Source organism: Periophthalmus magnuspinnatus, chromosome 9, assembly GCF_009829125.3.
Source record: "Periophthalmus magnuspinnatus isolate fPerMag1 chromosome 9, fPerMag1.2.pri, whole genome shotgun sequence".
Lineage (NCBI taxonomy): Eukaryota > Metazoa > Chordata > Actinopteri > Gobiiformes > Gobiidae > Periophthalmus > Periophthalmus magnuspinnatus.
This window is the reverse complement of record NC_047134.1, coordinates 15,468,511-15,493,658: the sequence shown is the minus strand read 5'-3', so window position 1 is coordinate 15,493,658 and position 25,148 is coordinate 15,468,511. Positions and strand designations below refer to the sequence as shown.

Below are 25,148 nucleotides of genomic sequence, written 5' to 3'. Positions count from 1 at the left end.
TCATTATGTTAGATAGGATAAGTAGGCTTTAGTTGTTCGATAATAAGTCTTATAAACGTAGGTCTACTGATGTTTACAATAGAGTGCTCTGAAAATGAAAATGACTTGGAACAATTTACTGCAGGAACCGGCAAAATAAAGTTAAAATAGGCCCTACTTATAGCCTATTTATGTAATTTCTTAGTGTAATCATGATTTCTAAAATGTAGCTTGCCTTAAATGTTGTTTGTTTTCAACTTTATAGACCTAAGTTTAATATTTTGTCCAAAAAAAAAAAAAAAAAAAAAAGTAATGAAGCACATCTATGAGCCTAAAAAGAAGAGTGTAATGAGCAAACTGTTCCGCACGATTTGAAAATAATCCTCGTGTCAGTGTCGCCTTTCTTATGCAAAGTAGCTGTCTTTGAAGGCGGATCTTTTGGCAGGTTGGTCCGGGGACTGGAGCTTCGAACAGCTCAGAGCGGCGCTGCGACTAAACGCACCAACAGCGCACGGAACAGGACAGGACCAGGGCGCATTTACGAGTCGCCAAATCGTGCCTGTTTATCGCATTTTAACTAACAATCCACTGCCCTCGAAGTGACCACGTCTGAGCAGCCTAAAGCCTCGACGGATTATTTCTGTTTTGCAAAACTTACTGCAAACGGACTCGGCGCGCGTTTCTCCTCAGTTCACGGAGAGGAGTAATGCGATCATGAGAAGGGAAGGCGGACAGGAGTGCGTTTTGGACAGTACTTTGGAGATATAAGGAGGATTTTTACTTGAATTTTACAAAAACTGAGCCAACAGGATCAGCAACTACAGCGCGATTGGGAACATGGACCAATACTGTGCGCTCCGACAGGAAAAGCACACGGGACCCTCGCTGGATTTTTGTTGAACTAACATGGAAAAGATGCACGTGTAAGTTCACTTGTTTACGCACTAAGTCGAAGCCACCACCTCTTAGTCATATACACTTATTATAAACTTTTGCTGATAGACCATGTGCTGTGCAAAACTCCGTCTCCTCTCCGCACTGCTGCTGATGTTGCGCAGCAGCTGGGGCTCTGCTATCAGCTCCATAGACCCGGACTGGTCAGGGGAGGGCAGATGTCAACATATAAGCATCTCCCAGTGTAAAGACATTGGCTACAACATGACTCGCATGCCTAATCTAATGGGACACGATGACCAGAAAGAGGCAGCTATAAAACTACAGGAGTTTGCCACATTGATTCAGTATGGATGTCACAGTCATCTCAAGTTTTTCCTCTGCTCACTATTTGCCCCTATGTGCACGGAACAAGTGTCTAATCCCATTCCTGCCTGCAGAGCCATGTGTGAACAAGTCAAACTCAAATGTTTTCCAGTTTTGGAGCAATTTGACATCCCATGGCCAGAATCGTTGGACTGTTCTCGCCTGCCAACCCAAAACGACCCCAATAACCTCTGCATGGAAGCTCCAAACAACGGCTCAGATGAACCCCCAAAAGTGTCCCATACGCAGCCTCCAGACTTCAGACCACAGCGTCCTATCGGTGGTCAGGACATGCATTTAAAGGACAGTGGTGGCAAACCTTCATGCCCTAACCCGGGCAAGTTCCACTATGTTGAGAAAAGTGAATCGTGTGCCCCCAAATGCTACCCGAGAGTGGATGTCTACTGGAGCCAGGGTGACAAGCAGTTCTCCCTGGTGTGGATGGCCATTTGGTCCATCCTGTGCTTTGTCTCCAGTGCATTCACAGTGCTAACTTTCCTTATTGACCCACAGCGCTTCAAATACCCCGAGAGGCCCATAATTTTTCTCTCCATGTCCTATTGCGTCTACTCTGTGGGCTACCTCATTCGCCTTTTTGTGGGCGCTGACAGAATAGCCTGCGACCGAGACAATGGTGTACAGTATATCATCCAGGAGGGCCTAGAAAGCACGGGCTGTACCATTGTATTCCTCATCCTGTATTACTTTGGCATGGCCAGCTCTCTGTGGTGGGTCATCCTCACCTTAACATGGTTCTTAGCTGCGGGTAAAAAGTGGGGTCATGAAGCCATTGAAGCCAACAGTAGCTACTTTCACTTGGCAGCTTGGGCTATTCCAGCAGTAAAGACTATTATGATTTTAGTTATGCGCAAAGTGGCTGGAGATGAGCTCACGGGGGTTTGTTACGTGGGTAGTATGGATGTCAAAGCACTAACAGGTTTCGTGCTTATTCCTTTATCATGCTACTTAATTATTGGCACTTCTTTTCTTCTGTCTGGTTTCGTTGCCTTATTTCACATCCGCAAGATTATGAAAACCGAAGGAGAGAACACAGACAAACTTGAAAAACTCATGGTTCGAATTGGAGTATTTTCGGTTCTTTACACTGTACCAGCCACTTGCGTCATCGCCTGCTACTTCTACGAACGCCTCAACATGGACTATTGGAGCGTGTTGGCCGACGGCAGAAAATGCATGAACAGCACTGGCCCTGATTCAAATGAGTGTGTCATGAAATCGTCTATTCCAGCTGTGGAGATTTTCATGGTGAAGATCTTTATGTTGCTGGTGGTGGGCATTACCAGTGGGATGTGGATCTGGACTTCCAAAACGCTGCAATCGTGGCAAAACGTCTTCAGTCGGAAATTGAAGAGGACGAGGAGGAAGGCTGCCCCAAGTACTGTGTTCACAAGCAGCAGACCCTATATCAAACCCCACCAGTCGCTTAAAGGGCACAACACAAAATATGAGCCCACCCGGCAACCCCCCACGTGTGTTTGAGCCAAAGACAACATGTGAAAGCTCTTATTTTGAAAACACTTGTCAACTTTGTAAAAGGTCACGTTTAATTTATGCACTCAAAGTAACATACAGTACTGTGCAAAAGTGTTAATCTGATGTTTTAGATCTTTCAAAGAGTCCTCAGAATTACAAAAAATTGCAAAAGATCAAAACTTGAAATGGCCTCACCTTGACCCATTTTGTAGTTCAGGGGTAAATGCTCTCTCTATTAGATAACCACTAAAACTAAAGATAAATTGTACACACTGAGAGTTAAACCTTCATGGTGGCAACTACAAATGAATGATCTATTTATTAAAGCACTCACATTTACACACCAGCTAAAACTTTTACACAGTACAATTGTTTCCTGTTTTGTGTCTTGAATCGTCTCATTGTGTCAGAGAAATGCTATTGAAAAGATCCACTTATCAAATTGAAGAACTTAAAAGAAAGAAATGTATTATCCTTCAAACAAAACTTAATTTGGATTTTCTATTGGGGTAACTTGAATCATGTGCAATAGCCTTTTTCCTTCCTGAGTACTATTATACTATTAGTGACTGAAAACTGAAAATGTAAGGAGTCCACAGAGACAATGCAGGAGCTTTCACATGGATATTTACTGTATGTTTGGATTGAGAGCAGCTGTTGAGAAAGACCTTATGGACTTTTGTTGTAAGATGGACTTACATCATTGAAGCACTCAAAAGATTTGTAAATGCAGTTGTGTTTTTTCTTTGCTGTTTTATAGCAGAAGGGAATGTTTGTATATATTTCTTTAAAAAAAAAAGTATAGAAAATAAATAAAACGTTCTAGTTTTAATTTTTCTGCTTCTGCTATTTTGATTGTGATGGTTGACATACTCGAAAAAGCAAAAATAGAAACATGAACCTTATTGATACTGTCTATATTTTGATATTGATTTATGTTAGATTTACTAATAACAATACTGATACAGCATTGGTTAAATAATGTTCAAGTATAGCTTTGTTACTGTATTACCACTACTTAGGTGATTCCAGTAGGGACGCACCATTACTATACAAAATACAATGATGGCAGCCCACTGGTTGAGCTCAGAGTTAGTTATAATGTTTGAACTTGTATTTATACGTTGCTGTTAATATTAAGATATCAACAGTGATGTCTGAAGTTTCCAAAATGTACAGCTGGATCTGTGGATCACAAGTTCTCATAAATCTTGCTAGAATTCTGATATAATACAGTCTTTAAACTGTTTATTTAATGACTACACCTGTGGTGCTTTTTAAAAGGACAGTACAACACATCTAAACCACCTTTATAGTAAATCCTAAATCCTAGAGTTGAAAAGTACACAACTTTATTCTCTCCTCCTCCTCTGTGTGGGGCTGGTGTGGTGTGGTATCAATGCTGGGTTATACAATAATCCAGCACTTATTCACGACAGGATTAGAGCGTTTGAAGGGCTTGACTTTGAAAGACGGGGTTTAGTGCAAAGCAAAATAAGGAATATCTGTCATCTCCTCTGCTTCTTATCAGCAGCCCATAGTGGTATTTCTAAAGACACATCTGGTCAGGATTTAAAGTAGTTACTTGTGGATAAAGCGCTTTATTTGAGCATGGACAAACTCAATGCACCATGCAGTATCTGGAAATGTTAAACGATTCTTAACCTGTCAACAGCTTGAAAGTACAGTTTCAGAGTGCAGGAGCAAGTCTAGTCTTGTACCAATGACTGACTTTGGTCTCAACAGCAGTCAGAAAAATAGAAAAGAAAAAGAGCTTTATAAGGTGCTTGATACATACCTTTAATGTAAAGGCTGCAAGTCTATTCTTGAATGTTTGCCTCACTTTTACTTAAAGTCAAAACAAGACAACTACAGCAAGTTACAGCACAGTGGAAATCCATCCTCTGTAGTCTTTCAAAAACAAGTATCTGGTGGTACATGTGCTTGTTCAAGTGAAATATTTTGGATTTTAATTTAATTGTACTCAATATTCCTGTTTTGCTCTGACGAGTGTTTTTTAATTGTTTAAATGTAGGCTTGGTTTTAATCCTGGGTTAGGTTTAGTACTGGGTTAGGCCTGATTTAGTCCATAGTCAGTTTTAAATCTTGTGTAATCCAGTTTTAAAGCTTTAAAATACAAACTACGATTATTTCTTTTATTTATTGTAGCTAAATGTAATGTATCAAAATGAAAAAGAAAAAAAAAAAAAATCATATAAATAATAGTTAATGTAAAATGTTTTGGATAGGAGTGCATCTCGATTATCTCAGAGAATTTCACAAGAGTACTAATGTTTTCTACCCAAGGGCATTCAAGTTCCAGCTCCGGCCCGAGTTGCTGTAGCCTTCTCAACATCACATGACTGAACCCCTGTGAGTCTGTATCAAAGACAGAGTGCTATAGTTGCCTGTTTGAGCTGAGAAAGGTGTGAGAGCTTCAAGCAGAGGCCACCTGGATCCCAGCCCCTCAGGTGTCATGGAGGCAGTAAATATAAATGACAGTTAGCACTTCCCTGAGGGCTTCTGCAGACTTCACTTCTTCTCTTCTGAATTCTTCAAAGCAAAAGGACCCTGCTCACAGCAAGGGCAAAGAGGTGAGAGTAAAGCACTGTGTTTTTAGCGCTCAAGCTATAGCTGCTGTGTCATATCCATAGAAGGCAATAGCGTCTGCTATTTCTATGACGTTACATATCGGCCGTTATACTTTGTGATGACTTGTTTTATTTGTCTAACAGGGAAACCCCAGAGCAGTCACGTGACTCAGACTGACGCTGTGCATACTTGTCATTTGTCAGCTTTCCTGAGAATAGAATGTAACTCAAGTTTAGTTTTTTTGTTACTGCCACCACCACATAAGCAATTCATGTAAAATGTGCAAAATCATTTCTTGAACGTCGTTTTTAAGAGGGGCTGTATCTGTTTAGAGTTGTGCAGAGTTCTTGAAATGTCACCAAATTACAAATTACCACATCATAAAATATTTGGCTTTGCATGTCTTAAACTGAACAAAAGGCCAAAGCAACAGTAATTCAGGGTCAAACCAGGATTTAGGAAGAATAAATATAAAAAAATGCTGTCCTTAGAAGTACTCGCACTGCCCCACATTTTGAGAACCTCTCTAGATAAACTCATGTGCCTTGTCTGTGTTGCCGCTGTAGCATTCTTAAAGTGCTCTGACACAGTGACATAAATCAGGTTTGGGTGACAGAGGCTCTTTGATCAGTGCTAGAGACGCCCCACGTCCTCTTCCTCAGCACCTGTTTACCAGTCCGGGCCTGCTTCTACTGCGTCTGCCTATTAGATTTGTGACACATGTGACACACTTACAAGAAACAACAAAAGGAATGCAACATTAATATCTGTCTTTACATATCATGGAGTTACTATTTACAAGTTACTAAAGTTAGTTTTTCATTTTAAGCATCTTACTTAAAGCCTTAACATATTTGAAAGGAAAAGTTTGTAACATATTTTGACAATTAGTAACTTCCAATCTTATTTATATGGACAACTTCTATTTTGATACTCATTATATTACCGATGCTGTCTTTGGAAAACTGTTTGGGATCCAAAATGTAGTTTTTAAAATTGTTCTGTCATCCAGAAGTACTGTTCAATCTGAGGGTTTTGGAGAATACTTACTGTACGGTCTTGTTGGAATACCCAGTGAACTCATACTAACAGCGTCCAGCCTCACAAACACAAACAGGCCTGTACTGTGCTCTCTGCTGAAGGTGAGAGTAATTACAAAGCAGCTGCTAACATAGAGCATGCTTAAGGCATGCTCACTTTTTATAGATGCATAATGAAGCGTGCTGTGGGCCTCGTTCTGATCAAACAGTGTTTGATAGTGGCTTTGGTTTGAAAAGAACTGAATATGTTTATTTGCATGTGGAGAAGCCAATGACTTTGAGCTGGAGATCAGGCAGATTAGTGCAAACTGACAAGAGACTTGAGCAAACAGACACGCCTCCTTCACAGCCGTACAGCTACACACTTCCTCACTATTAACGACAGCATCAGTCAAAATGCACAGTAATAACTTGTGTTATTATATTTGTACAATACTCTCCCGCCTCAGGCCTGCACATTTATTTAAAACACACACAAGAAGGTAAAGCATGCTATATCAGACGTGACAAAACAGCTTGTATTATTTACCTCCTTAACATCCACAAAAAGTTATGTACCAATAGAGTTTTTGAGTTGGGCTGGGGCGTGGATAAATGACACACTATAATTTGTCATGGTGATAAATGGTCACAAAAAAACAAAAGAAACAAAACATGGGTCTGTGAGCCATCATTGCAATTTATGATTTAACTTTTTTACACTTAAATGTTTTATACTTGCAATCTGTGACTTAACTGTGAGTTACGGTAATTGTGTATTATACTTTGATCATTCTGATAAGTGTGTAGTTGACAGTACAAATGTGTTAAAAATACACATTTGCTTTGTTGTCACTTACGAGTAGAGCTATAACAGGTTGGTGAAGTGAAGGGATGGGCCCCACAGGAGCCTATTGGGTTCCTGTATTCTTGTGTTAGATAGCAATGTTAGTGTATGAGGGTTGGAGACCATGGGAGAAAGCTGATGATGGATGTGGCAGGACTCAGAGAGAAAACAGTTGGTTCAAAGACACCCTGAAACTTAAAAAAGAAGGATGGCACAGAGGGGGGCCATAAAGAAGCAGAACACAATCAACACATAAACTGTGTGGAAATATCCTGCCCCTAACACTTACATTTTATAGCCTATTCTTTCTAATAAACATTCTGACGCAGAGTCTGCTAAAAGAATTATTATAAAATATCTAAATTCACAAGGGGCTAACACATTTCAGCACCAAGACTAAATAAATGCTGATGATGGAATAAGAAAGGGCTTCTGCTGTCTCAAAATATACATGTAAACAACTGCTTATTATGATTTGCATTGATGAGGTCAGGAGAAAATATAATTTAAAACATTTGGCATTAATCACAAGACCTGCAAACAAAATGGTGTACACATGGCATTCACATCTTCAAGAAGGGCATCTGGTGTAAAATGTGATTACTCATTCATTAACTCTACGGGGAAAGAAGATCTGAATGTTGCAAGCAATTAAAAAAAAAAAAAGTTCACTCCTGACAAAATACTTCACATATGGCTATCACATGTTTTACCTTGTACACAATTAGCTATTCAGATTCAGTTCTCATTGTAAATAACGCCTAAACTTTCTCAATTGGCTCTACATTTTAATAGCAGCCTTTGTTTTCTCAGGGCATCAAGTAAATCCCAGCCGACACCCACAACGCTTAACATGTGTTTGCATACTGAAGTCCAATGGTGTTTCATTTTGCTCCGAGGATGTTTTATGCAGTGACAGGACTGGAAGCAATTTACCACAAGTACTGAGAAATAGTTGGGGAGATGATAAATGGTTATTGTTGGGTGTGTGACTGAATCTGATTCCTGTGCATGTGCAGCTTTGAGTAATCAAGCCCCAGCGTGGTTAAAAGCATCTTATTTTCCTTCACACTGTAAAGGAGATCGTCTGCCTCTGATAAAATGAATGTGTGCGCTGCGAGAAGTAACACTGGGGAAGGGGTCAGGACCTATAAAGCTGGCCTGAGAGGTATGACAGCGCACATAGTAATTGCTGCAGTGTCGTGTTCATTGTCAAAATTGGAATACTGAGTGTACTGTCTTTGATTCAAATGACAGTAAAATAAATAAATCAAATGAAGTGATATTTTGCCTGTTTGTGTCCATTCTTTTTTTGTTCTTACAAGTAAGTTTCTACACACTTGCAATGTCATAATATTGTCATTGGGATAGTCCAAATATATCATTATATTAATATCATGAGGATGTTTTTTCCTCCTAAATGTTCCACTGCATTAAACTTATCAATCTAGAACTTTTTACTCAGAGAACATGTATTCTCACTGTGAGCGCGGTCACCTCTCCATAGATCTCATCTGTAACTTGCTGATGTAACTGCTTGACTCCATGAAAAGCTGTAGACATAATTCCATACGTTGAAACATTCTAGGCAAAGTAATAACCTCTCTATGGACAAAAGCACGTGGCCGACAGTCCATGATAAAAGTTGCACATTTAAGTATTACATCAGATTTGGATATTTTTTTGCTTAGAGTATTATGAAATTAATTTCGGTTTGATAATACGAATTCATATTATAAGGATGTATCACCACTGAACAATAATAAAACGCACAGCAATATAATTTTCCATGCCACCCAGCCCTACTTTGAGTCATTTCAGTGTAATGTTTTCTGTGTGATGGTAACAGCCCAAGTGCGTCTTTATTTTATTCATAAACTTGTCATCACACATATAAATTGCACTTTTTGTCACAGTGGGTTACGATAGAATGATGACTCTAGACATTAGTGGTTAGGGAACAGATGTGAACATTGTCTGGATTAAATGACTGTAGCTCATAAACAGCCGTCATAAGTCAGGAAGCTCGGGCCAAAGACTTGCCAACACTGGTACAGGGTGTATCACTCGAGAATCCTGACTATGTGACTACACTTGCACAACACCTGCTGCTACATTATGATTACAATGTCATGAACAACAGTGGAGATGGGAGGAGTCAAAATCTAGTTTACTGTTTGATCAACGCCTCAGGTCAAGACCACATACAATCAAGCATCAGCTCTTCAGAGATGCAGAACTGTAAAATCCAATGAGATGGCATAAAACATTGTGGCAGGATAATTGCAATGATGAATGTGGCTCTGGGTGAAGCTTAAACTGCAGTTATAAGTAAGCTGTATCTAAATGTAAAACTGTATGCAAATGTACTATATATATTGAGTGATATGAGTAATTTAAGTTGTGCCAAATGTCAAGATTAAACTATGCATGTATTCTTACTGTGGTCACCTCTCCACAGATCTTGGCCTGGTGGTGTCACCAGAAGGTCTCCATGGAGATAAATAAGTTAAATGTCCCCTCCTGTGGGGAATCAATATCCCAACAAGTGACCACAGTAAAAAATGCATATTCTCTCTGATATTCTGAAAGTTGTTATTATTGTAGTAAAAGTCATCTTGTCATGGGTTCATGTAAAAAGTAAAGAATGTACTTATCATTCATTATGGCCAGTTTGTTATTACTGCATCCTTTTGCTTCTGAGTCAAGTGAGTTGCTCTGTGCTCATCCCCACTGGTCAGTTACCATAAGCTTGTTTAACCCACGTCCATTCTCCCTTGTGGGGGTGAATGCAGTGAGGGGTCAGAGAGCAGAGCAGCAGCTTATATGAGCCAGACACTGTTTGAAGATCACTGCAAGGACCACAGAGTCAGTTCATTGATATTCAAGGATTTGACCTGTCGACAACAGGGATGTCACTGGGGTTAAGACAGCCAGGCTTTCCTTATTGTACTGAGCCAAAAAGCCATGAGGTGCCCCTGCCCCCACCCGCCTCCGTTCAGTTGTCAGGGTGAGCAAATCAACTGCGCTGTGTCACCCTCTTTCTCCCATTCTTCCCCTTTCATAGCTTCATTCTCTCACTGTCTGTTGTGGCGTTTTAACCAAAGAGAAAAAGATCTTTCCTGGAGTGTCAAGACATCCGCAAACATTAACTTAACCTATTTCCCAACATTTCAACTGGCATTGTGCTCTTTGGCATAACATTTCACTTGTTTTACCATCACCACTGCTGTATGAATGAATTTCTTTGTTGATATAACAACAATATCAGATAACAAAAATATGACAGACTTGTTTTGTCAGTCTGTTACTGCTCGTTTCAGTATCTTATAATGTATTTACATCTCAACTTAAAAGGATAACTTTGATTGTCTAAGAAAAAGGAATATAAACCTCTAATTCTTTAATAGTAGAAGTAAAAATACAGTGAGAGGGAGCAGTAAGTTGTTTTTACTCTTGCTAAAGGGAAGAGCATAGGCCTTTACTTGCCATTTATATTTGACTTTTGAGTACTTTCACTTTTAGTTTTGTGTGCCAGGATACTTTGTTATCTTTATAATGTTGTCAACATGTTGCAAAGTAAACCTCTGTCTAAAAACTCTATGAGGTTCTGGTGTCAGCATAAGTCATCCATAGACCAAAGAGAAATTACCACAAGTCAAACTTCATCTGTCAACACAAATTCATCTGATTCACTTTCATACATACATTCTTCATAACCTTACAGTGTCTGGTAATGGAAAACAATTGACTGAAGCTTGGCAGTAGGCCTCTGACGTGCTTGTTGTCACTAAAATATGTTGGTAGCACCAGCTTCAGGGAGATTAGACAGGAGAAAATTGCAGCTGTATACAAATTGGACAAGTGAGGGGGCTGGCAGAACTGCAGAGCTTAGGTGATGGGGCATGTCTGGTCCTCACCTCATCTGAACCTGACAGGATAATTTCTGCTGCTGTGGGTGGCACTCTAAAACATGGACGAAGCATAAATCACAACTTATAGAACACAGAACCAATTCTTTAGGTCACATGCATTTCTAAGGAGGTAGAAACAGAGCAATTTAACAACTATGTGTAATGTTGTTGTGCCTCTATGGTTCAGTCCAATTAAATTTCCAGTAGATGATGGTGTCGATAGACAAACTGTAAACTGTTTTTTCCAATAATGAGTCACACAAAATTAAGATATCTAAAGTAGAGCAGGAGATCCCTAGAAGACAAAGCGACCTTTCTTTCTCATCATTGTTTGATATGTCTCCAAAAGCATTATTAAGGATCTTTTAACAGGTTTCAAGGACTGTATCTAACAAAAAAAAAAATTAATATAAACAAGGGAAAATATCAAACCCATTAATCTTTCATTAAACTTGCCGTTAAAAAAAAAAATCGCTTAAAGTATCATTTGTTACCATCAGTGTGAGAGCTAAAGCCCCCCCGCTAACATCAAAGGCAACTCAAAGAAACAGAGAGGGAGAGAGATAGTGAGTTAGCCTGAATTTGGCCCAGAACCAGCTTGTGGTAGGGTTTTAATTTCAACTGACTCATAATGTCACTGCGGAGGAAACGACTGGTGACTCGCTTTATAATGGATTTCTGTGGCATCAAGGCTTACAAACAAAGAATTGCAAAAGGCAGGATGTTGACAAAGATTAGATTGTCCTCAGTTTGCCCCTGCCCTTATGCCACTGAAAGATCACAGTGTTTTCAGGCCAAGAAAAGAGCTAAAAACACACACACACACGCACACACACACACAAGAAACATATTAATGTGTGCTACTTACTCCTAAATTGTAAATTGTCAAATTTATATAGTGATTTTCCACCTTCGGGGCACTCTAAGCACATTACATCACGAAGCCATTCACCGTTACATACTGTCACTCATTTATACATCATAACAACCTATATGTCCTTGTCAAAACAGCAGTTTAACTTGTGCACTATGCTGATTGATTAGTGAGGATATATTCCCTTTAAACTTGAAAACTTTACATGAACTCCTCCTCAAAGATGTGGATGTGCCGTATGCTATCTTTCCTGTTTGGAGCAGTGATATTTTTGTGCAAGCAGAGATGAAAGCCTTAGGTTCTATAGTTAATGAGATAGCATACAGTGGGAATGGTGGTTTTAATTACTGCCCAGGACTGGTCCAAAGGGGCCGGTAGCTGAAGAGCCTGCTGAGTGTCCTAGGTTGGGAGTTCAGGCCAATGCCAGTCATGCTGTGCATGGCTGCCTTTGATGCTCACTCCCCTCTGCTTTATTCCCACATTGAACTTATTAGATTCTGAGCTGCTTTACTGCATCAACTCCAGTAAAATTCTACACAAATAATGTAATGGTGAATAAACTAAGGCACTTTGTGAACAGGGTAGGTAGCATTACTATTGGTGCAAAGCACACATGCATAAATATTATAAGTATAAACAGTAAAGAAATGATTAGCAGAAAATCAATAGTGAATGAGTGAGCAGGACGCTGTTTTATGTGCTGTGCTTGGAGAAAGCACTTCCTTCAGCTGAAAATCATTTGTCATAATAAACTTTTCTGTCCCCCAAAGTCACAATATTTAAATTTAAATCTCAAAAAGCTTCTTTTTGTAATTTTGTTGTCTTATTAAGTCATGCTTACTCCCATTTCCTAAGTCTTTATTCCCTACTAATCTTGAACAAGTCAAGGCCTCCAGCCAAAGACGGCTTTTGTTATTGAATGAGCAGGGAGCTGCCAAATTCTAATACAACAAACTTGAATAGAAAGTGTCCTTGACTGTCAAAATCACAGGAAGATCTTATAATGACTATACATTCTTTTGAATAGTCACTGATTGATTTAGTGATTTGTTCATCAAAACATACATGAGAGATTTCAACTTCAATGCCCTTATGAGATGAAAGAAAATACAGACCCATGAGATAAAAAGGTTGATTTCAATGTCCACACTTTATGTGACTCTCCCCATTTTTGAATTGTGTTTGGTAGACCTGGACTGGGTTTGCATAACATTCAGCTGTTGGGTTGTGTTCTCATTGCTGGTTTGGAAGGCATGACCATTGATCTGGTTTTGCATTTGAGACTCATGTTGGTTTACAGTGCCATAGGATACATTGAAAATCAGTGTTGTACGTTAAACACGTTTTGTGTTGTACAAAAGTAGAGCCAATTAGAACATAATATTTCAATCACACTGACGCAGTAAGTTTGTTGTAGGTTTCGTTTGATGGGTTTTAGGTCTTGGTATCTCATAGTGTTTGATTAGCACAAATGTGGAAGTCACTGTTGGAGGCTGCAAGCCAAGCTTGAAGCCTGAAGTGCATTCATCAACATCCCTCACAGGGTGCACCTTTCTCATACTTGTGCAGCTCAGCGGGCCAACTTTTCACATTTTACGGGTTTCTGTTATTTTTCCACTCTGTTGCATCAAAAAAGTATTTTTGAAGACTATGTTAAAATATCTGCAAGACTTTGTTTCAACTTTGGCTTGGAAAATATGGATTATCCCAAAGCATAAGATTTAAGACTATGTGGGGCTAGGTCATTTCAATAGGTATTATTACATATAGACCTTAAGTAAATTCTTCCGTGATATAATCTATATCAACATTTTCTTGATGTGAGCAACTTTTGGGTTGAATAAAGTAATCTGAACAATTCAATTTTAATGTCTGTTTAACGTCTGTCTCTTTTTGATTATGCCTTCCAAATGGCTTTCTGAGGACTTCCTGCGAACAAGGCAAAAGGGCAAAAAATTGATTTTTAGATTAAAAACCTCAAGAACTCAAGAACATGTATAACGTACGTCTAGCAAACGTAGCAAACAACAAATAGCCTTCATGATCTTTTGCGACATGCATATTGAGCAGACTAGACTAAAGCCTTTTACCAGTTTACTATTATTTATTTATGTTTTACCACATAGGTGTTTTACAAACAATATGAGAAACACTTCTATGGTTATGGTACAGATGGAGGCACCACAACAAAAGCTCCAGCGGCCTCCTAGTGGACAGAGCAGGTTATCACAGGCCTATTTTGAACCTATTTTGAACCTCAGACAGGCATGAAAATTAATATTGGACACATGGAGATGAAAAGCTGAATTCATCCTACAATGGAGAGCAAAGTGAAGTACAAGAGCAGCAATAAAAAATAGTCAAACAATAAAGCAAAAATAAATATATAAAGCTTCTTCATGAAACCCATCTCCACTTTAGAGACGCATACTAGTAAACCGAGAAGAAAACTGCATCTCTAGCTCCCTCTAAAGGCTTATGTTTCAACGACATGCACATTTATGCCCCTGTAATTGTTTAATCAATGCGATCAAAAAGATAGTCCCGAACAGAGCGGTTTTGCGTTCTTTTTGAGGTTATCGATCACTATTATTCGTTTTTTGTCTTATATCTTTATAGTTTATTCATATACTCAAATAAGCCACAGTCAGAAGCTTGAAATTACCGCGTTTATCAAAGTTTTCAGCGGAAGAATTTTCTCAGGTCTACGGTCCGTGACGTCAGGACTTTCTCTAACTACCACGTGCAAAAATTCAATCTGGCACAAATTCAGTCTTCCTGTTGCTGTAAACTGTACGTATATATCAGAAAATATTATGTTTTAATGTTTTTAATGTACTCATACATATTTTAAATAATTATCTTACATGCTTTAAATAATTTTGTTAGGCACTTAACTTTACTTAGGCACTTTACTTAAATTGTTTTTTTTTTCAAACAAATGTAAGCTGGGGTAGCGAAAACTGCTAAATAAATGCCTAGTATTAAATATTATGAAGTTATTATAAAGTAGGACATAAACTTGCCTATGATTAGCCTAGCTCATGCCACGTGTGGGTGAGTTTAGCTAGTCATCACATGCTAGTAGTGCAACAATTAAAAAAAAGCTATATTTTGATGAAACAGTCCATGTTTATGACAGACTTGTAAAGCAAATGGTGCAAGTTTTTAATCAATTAATCGTGATTTTCAGTATAGAGTTAAGCAATAGTGTCCAGCCATGACCGGCCGAGGGAGGGCAAGATCACGAGGAAGGGCCCGCAGTCGGGAAACGCCTGCTCCTGGGCCTGTAAGTGTCTCAACTTTCAACATTTTCAATTTAGCTGTTAAAATCACTCTATTTACGTACTACATAACCGTGACAATTTTAAGGAGAAGCCCGATGAGCCTGGCCCCATTGAGGACCCGCAAGCTGAAGCAAAGGTTGGCAGAGGAAGGCAAAAAACTACTCCAGGCCCCTTTACTGAAGGAGGTAATACAATTCTTCAACTATTTTAAGGTATGAATATGAACCTAAAATATATTTTGGGAATGGGGCAAGATTTTGTGAAATAATGTGTCAGAAGTCTTCTTTCTGTGGAGAAATCTGTCACATGAATTTACTGCAATTATTTAACAAATGGGAGCAGACCACCTGCATCCGATTTATTATTGGCTGCATTGGTTTGACTTGCTACCTATGTTTCAAATTAAAAAGACTCACTCCATATATCATGTTAATTTGATTGAATTGTTGGGTGTCCCAAAAACGGGTATGGCTTTTACTGTAAATATAAAATATAGTCAAATATTTACTATTACATGCTCAAAAAAGGAAGTCTATTAAAGTCGTCTTGTGTACCTTAACTTGTCAGTTAAGGTTAGAATTTCGTCTGACTTGCTTGGTATTTTTAGATCTCCTGCAGATTTCAGCGGGATTTCAACAAGTGAAGATTGGTGAGCGTGGCGGCCATCGTCGAGATTTCAATGATGCTGGAATCAACACCAGGCAGGCCATGGAGCACGTCAGAGATTCCAAATCTGGTCTGTAGTTTTTCTGTAAGTAATGCTTTTTCAGGAAAGCCACGATTAAATTATCACTTTTTCCTCCAATTACCAACAGGAACATCTGGACGGGCCATTCTGCTCTCTGCAAACTATTTCCGTATCCTGTCCCGGCCTCAATGGGTTTTATATCAGTACCACGTGGGCTTCAATCCTCCAATGGAGTCTCGGCGCCTCAGATATGCACTTCTCTTCCAGCATGAGGAAATCCTAGGCTCAGCCAGAAGTTTTGATGGAGCAATACTTTTTCTGCCTCACAGGCTGCACAGCAAGGTATAATATATTAATAAGAGGCAAGATGCGTGTTGTTGGTAATGAATGAACCACTACTAACTAGTAAAGTAAATGTTTTATGTAACATCTTAATATAGCATAAAAGCGTACTGCACAGGGCCTTGTATACATTGATGGCTTGATTTTCCATGTACATTATTACATTTAAACTAATTGCTCTTACCTGTAATGCGTGTAGGAGACTGTGCTCTACAGTGAGACCAGGAATGGAGAAAATGTTCAAATAACTGTGACACTGACCAATGAGCTGCCACCAGTCTCACCTGTGTGTATCCAGTTTTACAACATCATTTTTCGAAGGTAATGGTGCGCACAATAAGCCTCTTAAATTGCTGTTTTACACACCCTGCACCCACTAAAAGATAAGCATATGTTTTATTTTATTCTGTATTTTTACACAGGATTTTGAAACTGCTAAAGATGCAACAGATTGGAAGAAACTACTACAACCCAAATGATGCTCTTGACATTCCAAGGCACAAGTACATATTTTCATTCAAAATAGTTTTAACATTGTGGTCATATGATGCTTTGTTTATGACCATATGTTCTACTGCCATGTTTTAGGTTGAACATATGGACTGGTTACACTACCACTATCTTGCCATTTGAGTCTGGCATCATGCTGGGCACTGATGTGTGCCACAGGGTTCTTCGTAGTGAGACTGTGCTTGATTTCATGACCAATCTCAAGCAGCACTGTCCTGCTCATCGTTTCCCAGACATCTGTACCAAAGAGCTTGTTGGTCTGATCGTCCTCACAAAGTAAGGTGTTGAATGTGTAGGATGCTTTGTGTTGAAGATTCAACATTTGTCTTTGGGGTGTGTGTTTAGGTATAATAACAAAACCTACAGGGTTGATGACATAGCATGGGATCGCACACCCAACAACACTTTCATGAAGGGAGACACTGAGATTTCTTTCAGGAACTACTACAATAATGTAGGTGTCACATTTGGCGATTACAATTATGACACAAATGCGGCATTATAACACTTTCACTCGTCTCTTACAGCAATATGGTATAAACATCCTTGATGGCAATCAAGTGATGCTTGTCAGCAATGTAAAGAAGAGGATGGGTCCTAGTGGAGGCCCTCCTCCTGGACCAGCCATGTTGGTCCCAGAACTTTGCTACCTCACAGGTCATCATTTAATATTGTAGGGCACTGTAATGTACCAAACTATTATAATTGTTAGTGCATTCTTTTGCAGGACTGACTGACAAGATGAGAGCAGATTTCAGCATCATGAAAGACTTGAGTGCACACACGAGACTGAACCCTGAAGACAGACAAAAAACGCCCTCAACAGATTTATTATGAGTGTACAGAAGTAAGCGATAAGCCTTTCCATTTGCATAAAAATCTAAATAAAGTGTTGGTGTGTATAGTGATCTAATTTAATGGATTTCCCTTTTAATTTAAGAAATGATGAAGCACAGTCAGAGATGGACAAGTGGGGCCTCAGCTTTGACAAACAACTCATCCAGCTGAATGGCAGGGTGCTTCCTGTAGAGAGGATGTTCCAGGGACAGAGATCGGTATAGATTATATTTCTATTGTGCATTTCTGAAGAATACTTGGATTATGTGATCACACATGGTGTCCCCATAGTACGAGTATGAGCCTTGGTCAGCTGACTGGGCCAAAGAGATGCGTGGAATACCTCTGATAAGCTCTCCTCCACTTTCCAACTGGTTGTTGTTTTTCACACGACGCAACAGCAATGAAGCCCAGGCACTTCTGCAAAGTCTTGGGAAAGTCTCTGGTCCACTAGGTATTCGTGTTCAGCGTGCTGTGATGTGAGTTACTTGGCAGATTAATTTTTTATTTTCTGATGTTATTAAGTTGGTTTTAACCATTGCTTTTACTTGCCAGGATTGAATATGAGGATCATCAAGAATCTCTGCTCCGAGCCCTACAGCAGAATGTGACTCCACAAGTACAAATGGTAATTGCTGAAATTATGTCAGCCATTGAAGTCAACTTGGTGTGAGTGTTCCTATCTATATAGTAATGTGTTCATTTCTTTAGGTTGTTGTGGTTCTCTCCAGCAACAGAGCAGACAGGTATGACACAGTTAAGAAATACCTCTGTGTGGACTGCCCCACACCCAGCCAGTGCGTGATGGGTCGCACCCTGAGCAAACCGCAGGGGCTGATGTCTGTGGCCACCAAGATTGCACTTCAGATGGCCTGCAAGATGGGAGGAGAACTGTGGAGCGTGGAGATTCCTGTAAGGCTCAAGCTTTCTAGATGTGTTAAAAGGCCAACAAATTGACTTCTAATACTCAACACTGCACGTTTAGTATTGGCTGTTTAAGCCTGACTATGCTTCCACACAAGGAAGTTTCAATGGGAGTTAAGAACAAATCAGAAGTGCGTAGCAGGCTGCTTCTGTGAGGAGAGTTGACCAAGAAAACAGATAATGTAAGAAGGACAAATAGTTGGGTGATGCCATAATCACAGAGAAATGTCAACAATTAACTGCAGGGGATGTAAAATTCCAGTACAACCTGCATACAAAACAACAATTGAGTTACCTTTTCATTTCTGTCTCCTATGTTTCTAGCTTAAGCAGCTGATGATTGTGGGCATTGATTGCTATCATGACACCACAGCGGGAAAAAGGTCAATTGGTGCTTTAGTGGCCAGTCTGAACCAGAGCATGAGCAGGTGTGTTTACTTCTAACTTCTAGGTGACCTTTTTATTTTCATATTATATAGTTTTAGGTTAAAGTTTGTGTGGATGAAACCAAAAACTTGACCATCTTTTTATAGGTGGTACTCGAACTGTGTCTTGCAGCACAGAGGTCAGGAGATCATGGATGAGCTCAAGAAGTGCCTTTGTGGTAAATGGTGATGATGAATATTAGAACTGCATTAGTAATGGGAAATAATATAAACATCTGCTTTAATCCTAGGTGCTTTGAAAGAATACCTGAAGTTCAACCATTGTCTGCCCTCTCGTATTATTCTGTACCGAGATGGGGTAGGAGATGGCCAGCTCCACAGTGTCGTCAACTATGAAGTCACACAGATCATGGAGGCGATCAAATCTATGGGCCAGGACTACACGTATATTTAAATTTATATTTGCATTTTAACAACAAAAATGTCTCCAGTTTTTTCAGTATTTTCTGTTCATCTGTTCCAGGCCAAAGATCAGTGTGGTGGTAGTGAAGAAGCGCATAAGCAGCAGATTCTTTGCGCACATCAATGGTAAAGTGTCAAACCCTCCACCGGGCACAGTTGTTGACTCTGATGTCACCCGCCCAGAGTGGTGAGTGGAAAAACTGAAGCTGGTTGTCTAGTACTACTAATGCGTATAAACTGTTTCAGTTTGTATTAAAACAAATACTAAATAAGCTAATTGCTTTGGAAAGTCTAAGAATTACTAATCAATATTTATTTGAATTAGTAATTCTAATTATAATGCACACTGACAGGTATGACTTCTACATTGTGAGCCAAGCTGTCCGTCAAGGAAGTGTCTCCCCAACCCATTACAATGTTGTGTATGACACTAGTGGACTGAAGCCTGACCACATGCAGCGCCTCACCTACAAGTTGTGCCACATGTACTACAACTGGCAGGTGTGTAAATACATTGTATGCCTCGGTTTGTTTGAAAAGGATAGACTTGTTTTTAAATGTTTGTTTTTGTAGGGAATCATCAGAGTGCCAGCTCCATGCCAGTATGCTCATAAGTTGGCCTTCCTTGTGGGACAGAGCATTCACAGGGAGCCCAATGTCAAACTTGGCAACCTGTTGTTCTACTTGTAGATCACTAGACTGCATTCTTGGTTTGTTTTACATGTTCCTAACGTCCTGATGTCCTGAAGTTTTATTAGACATAAGACATGACTAGACCATTTTTTTCTTATTAATGTTTAATTTTAATGTGAGAAGCTGTTTTAAACAATTGATCATTTGTAACAAATTTACTTGCAGTCGTGAATTTAATTTAAATGTTTTTGTCACATGTTAACTGCTGGATCATAAGCAGTGTTGATGCTATATAGTGTTCATATTAAATGGTAAACAATGGCAAACAAGTTGAGACTCAAGACTACAAAATAGCAAATTTATTCATAATTTTCTTTAGAAAATATTGCACATGCACACCCACACAATGTGTAACCAGTAATATAGGCTGAATTTTTATATCATAAAGCTAGCACACAATAGCAGACTCTTAAACAATATGGTCTTAAAGACACCATGGGGGGAAGCTTGCACTGTTTGATTATAAAGTTAATGTAGAAAAAAGGCAGTTTGAAAATCAAGTATAAACATTTAAAAACAATTTTACAAATGGACAAAGTACAAAAAGAGCAACAGTCACTTGAACAAAAACAATGAGGATAGGGTTGGTCTTTAGGAAAAATGCTGAGTTTGTCATTAGATAACATGGCTAGGCAGCTGAGAAATGTACAGGAAATATTACAGAATGTTTGCATACATTCCATTTGGCAGTTTCAGTTCAACTCTGTTATTAAAAAAAATAAACAGATGGTTTAAACAGAAGTGTAGGGTTGACACTTAACAATCACAAGACTGACATCAGGACAATCCCTTTGGGTAACTTTCTAATACATTGGCCTTCAGTTTATCATACATTCACTACTCTACAGTAAGGTGAATTTTATAGATATACAGTACTTGTATCCATCACAAAAATGCAACAATTATAGACCATATCCAGGCTAAATAACCAGATTAGATTTGGCCATACAGAATATAGAGGTAGCTTTGTCTTTAGCTAATTTTAAAATGTTAATGTGACCTTTGTTTCCATATAGATTTCATTACATTTCCTATTATACTATACTGTAGTATGCCATGAATTAGGATAAGTGTGATATCAGTATAGGACGATCCACTTAAAGTGCTTTATCGGCATTCGACCCAGTCCTATAAGTTTAATTCCCTGCACATCACAGTTAAGAGTAGTGAAGGAACGTTTAGCTATGACACGTGACAGAAGAGCAGACATGAAGCTGCACATTACAGGACAAGATTTAAACCTTTGTGCAATTATAAGGCAAATACATGAAGGTTGGATCTGCTAGGCATTTCCAGTCAACTGGACATCAAAGGTTGATTCTGCCTGCAGAAACCCTGTAAGTACAATGTGCTTGTTCTCTGTGCCTGACATTTGCTTTCCTTGAAAAGGGGGCAGAGGGAGAGTCTTTCATTTTGATTTGTCACAGTACACTCCACATTGTGTCAGCCAAGTAATATTAGTATGCATACTTGTGTGCCCATTTAAGTCTTACTAAAATGCCCCCACGGGTTCAGAGGTACTGTGTAGCATACTGACCTCAGACTGATTTATTTATTGAAAATGTTTATTGAATTTTTTTCATTTTATTTTTTTTGACATTCTTGGAAATTATCTGCTATACTAAATTACTGCACTGGCAGATACCGAGGCATTGGGACCAACAAATGTTTTGTTTCAGAAAATGACTTTATAACTTAACAAATACAAGTGATTTCAATATACAGCAGATTTACAATAATATTTTATATTCTTAGATTGCACTTTAAAAATAAATGAAGAATTTGTATCCCTATCTATACTCTAGAATATCAGACTTATTTTACAAGTGCAAGTCTATGCATTAGGTCCTTCCCTTTTTGAGCAGTGCTGTTTTCCTTGTTTCGAAGTGCCGCCGGGCAGAGCCAGGCCCGGGGAAGTGGTGGGCAGACAGTGGAAGCAGAGCAGATTTTTCCATTGGGCACCTGATGGGGAAACCCGTAAGGGACAATTGATGTGTATTAAAAAGTCAATAATTTAACACCTGAAGCAACCACTCCCCTCCTCCACAGTCCTGTCCGTCATTATGGGCTATAGCAATTAAATCTCCCCCCTCCCTCGCTCCAGAAGTTAAGTAGGGGTCATGAAGCTACCACAGGTGACACTACACAAACCACAGAGTTGAAGCATGTTTGGACTAACTTTTCACATCTAGGGTAACCACATTTCCCAACAATGGCTATCAAAGACAATGCAGTTCCTCTCACAAAAACTGGTACATTTGCATATTGTGACAATTAGGACATAGTTATCACATTCACTTTTCTTTACTTTACTAAATACCTGTTATTATGTATTTGTATTAAACAGACATCTGAGATATAGAGAAACTACATGTCACTATTTGTTTCTGTAATCATGAGCTAAAAGGCCATACATTGCACGTTGCAATTTAAAAAAGAATGTGCAAAATGTTTACGACATATATACGCTCATAATGCCAATTACAAGTTTCTTCACAATTGAACTTTAACCTTTTATACTTTGAAACAATTTGTCAAACAGAAATTGCACCTTGCTAAAGCACTACAATTACTGTAAATCTAAATTCACCTTTAAAGAAAGTGGTTAAATGTATGTGCACCTGCAGCCTTTCAGCAACCCATGAGTTACAGGAAGAGACTCATTGTAGGGGACGGACATTGTCATATACAACACTCAGAGAAACAACTGAAGATACCGTACTTCTTGTCTAATGCATTGGCTAGGGTTAGATTAGTCTATCAGCAGACAGTGGGAGTTAGACTTATCTAAACAGTGCAAAAGGAATGTAATGTACATGGTGTATACTAGAAATGTAAGGGGCACCTGCATTAGACGAGGGGAGTGTTATAGAGGTATCCTCAGTTGCTCACTTACGTGAAGGAAATAGAGCCTTTAAGGTGTGAAATGAACACTCTTCTTCTGTTTTGCCAAGCAGGTGAGGAAAAGAAATAAAAACAAACAAAATATGGTGATGGCATATTAATAGTTTGCGCAATGACAATGGTAAAAAAAGACAACAAGTAACATCAAATGACCTTGCAATTTTGAAACAATTGTGTCATTCATAGTTAGACACAAAAATAACATATATGATATATTTACATTTAGGAAATTATAGCTTTCTCTGACAGTGACATGTTATGTGACCTTACGTGCTACTTTACAAGAAAAAGATTTACAAACAAGGCGTTCTGGAGCTGATACAAAAGTTCAACTATTTTGCACTTATCTTTTTATAAAATCTTCAAGAAACCATGCATCTATAAGACATGCTGAGAATATTCCATATGGTTTGTCTATCAGAAGAACAAAACTATTTACTCTATTATAAATAATTCCAGATTAAACAATATATTCATAAAGCATCTGGCTGAATGCAAAGTATGCATGTGCAAAAAGGATTGACTGCTGATTTCAGGACAGTAACAGGTAAAAAGTCACTGGAGAAATGGACTAACTGAGAATGCATTATGAATGATCCATCCATTCAGTTCACAAGTTCTCCCCCTCACAGCAGTAAACATGGCAAATAAAATATCTCAAGTATTTCTTTAAAGATCTTTTTAAACATCTATATATTTACAGTAAAATGCTCCACCAAAAAACCCACCAGACTTGAATCAATGAGACACACGCACAGACACGAGACTGGAAGAGATAGAGGGGACTGAGAATGGATGAGAGGGCTAGTACTGCGAAGGAGCATGTACCCTTTTGGTCTTTATCCGAGCTGGAGTGTCTGGGGGGTAACGAGATGGTGAGTCAGTGAGAAAAACCTCTACATCATCAGGCACTTCTTCTAGAAAGTTGGAAGGAACAAGTCCTTTGTGTCCATTAAGTTCACCCTGCAGAGTACAGAAAAGCAGATGTACTGCAAGCTTTTTACAGTATTATCGAACAAATACATACAAAATATTAACTCTTATCAAGTAAAATATGCTGCTTGCAAAATAAATGAAACAATAATTTGAATTATTCTTGTCCTCCTGAGCTGAAAACAGCTAATCAGTGATAACCCTAAAACCCTAACTCAAAATGTTAACCTTTTTAAATAAACTTACGTAGTAAAAACCATCTTCGTCTATTTCACCAAAAACTGTTATGACGTCTCCTGCACAAAAAGTCAGTTCAGCCTGTAAAAAAAGATTGACATTCTTATTGAACAATGACTATGGCACTATATTAGTTCTCAATTAGTGTTCAAACAGGTCAGGATTAAACACATCAATTTTAAGGGGTGCAGTATGCTTTCAAGACTGAAGTTCCTTCTCCAAATAAATGTGATGCATCTTGAATATGAGTCAGACTAATCACACGGTTGCATTGACTGCTGCAACGGAAAATGCATCAGAACTTTGAAGACTGAAGAGCACACACAGGTCTCCATTTGGGTTGTTGTGGAAACACAAAACAGACATTACCCATGTAGGGGACACAAAGACCAAACTGAGGAGTCAGAATGCTGCCTTAGGCAATACATGAGGGGCTATACTGGTGCCCAAAAGGGACCTAAGGCTAGACCCTTCATCTGAAGCCTACCTCCTCCTTTGCACTGCAACATGGGGAGGAAACAGACACAGAAAAGTGGTAGACCCTCCTCCCCACACTCACCTCCTCATTCAGTCTGTGGTGCTCATACTGAGGCGATGGCAGTGCCAATAGAAAGGTGACAGTGAGTAAAATCAAAAACATGGCCAGAAAACACCATGGAAAAAAATTTCAAACCTCTATACTGAATAAAGTTCTCCTGTACACAGCAGCTCTTAGTTAAACAGAGCTTATGTATGTGATAAACAAACCCATGGTGATAGTAGACAGTGATAAGACAATGTTAACAGCTGAGCGTGCAAGAGTGCTTAAGCTGGTACCTCCACATCAACATTAGGTGAGCTCTCTCTTGGGTCGTAGTCATAGAGGGCTACCATTCTTCGGGTTGACATGGGATATGGCCGACCACTTCGTCTGTATCTCTCTGAAGCCATGAAAAACAAACATTACAGAAATGTTTAGACATAGTC

General features: G+C 39.0%; 3 protein-coding genes and 1 long non-coding RNA gene across 4 annotated transcripts in view; 3 read left to right on the top strand and 1 right to left on the bottom strand.

Annotated features, from left to right (window-relative positions):
- Positions 1 to 462: 462 nt before the first annotated feature.
- On the top strand, positions 463 to 3,570 carry fzd10 (frizzled class receptor 10). The gene has a single exon (XM_033971941.2). It carries the CDS (start codon positions 985 to 987, stop codon positions 2,737 to 2,739), a length of 1,755 nt encoding a protein of 584 aa, XP_033827832.1. The 5' UTR covers positions 463 to 984; the 3' UTR covers positions 2,740 to 3,570.
- A 1,572-nt stretch (positions 3,571 to 5,142) lies between these two features.
- LOC129456535 (uncharacterized) lies at positions 5,143 to 8,283 on the top strand. The gene is made up of 3 exons (XR_008648814.1): positions 5,143 to 5,327; positions 8,005 to 8,132; positions 8,211 to 8,283. It is a non-coding gene; the product is annotated as an uncharacterized LOC129456535 (long non-coding RNA).
- A 6,901-nt stretch (positions 8,284 to 15,184) lies between these two features.
- Positions 15,185 to 20,141, top strand: piwil1 (piwi-like RNA-mediated gene silencing 1). Its single transcript, XM_055224047.1, is given in 20 exon segments — positions 15,185 to 15,268; positions 15,352 to 15,451; positions 15,874 to 16,002; positions 16,082 to 16,296; positions 16,496 to 16,617; positions 16,719 to 16,799; positions 16,885 to 17,082; positions 17,152 to 17,260; positions 17,334 to 17,463; positions 17,534 to 17,657; positions 17,747 to 17,861; positions 17,935 to 18,122; positions 18,199 to 18,271; positions 18,355 to 18,555; positions 18,892 to 18,995; positions 19,101 to 19,171; positions 19,244 to 19,397; positions 19,477 to 19,602; positions 19,769 to 19,916; positions 19,989 to 20,141. Coding segments are annotated over 20 exon segments (2,574 nt in total). The 5' UTR covers positions 15,185 to 15,199; the 3' UTR covers positions 20,106 to 20,141.
- A 1,696-nt stretch (positions 20,142 to 21,837) lies between these two features.
- rimbp2b (RIMS binding protein 2b) overlaps positions 21,838 to 25,148 on the bottom strand; it is a 60,739-nt gene continuing 57,428 nt past the window's right edge. The window contains 4 exon segments of the mRNA XM_055224400.1: positions 21,838 to 23,049; positions 23,841 to 23,975; positions 24,192 to 24,263; positions 24,999 to 25,102. Of these exon segments, the coding sequence (XP_055080375.1) occupies positions 23,023 to 23,049; positions 23,841 to 23,975; positions 24,192 to 24,263; positions 24,999 to 25,102 (338 nt within the window). The 3' untranslated portion in view covers positions 21,838 to 23,022.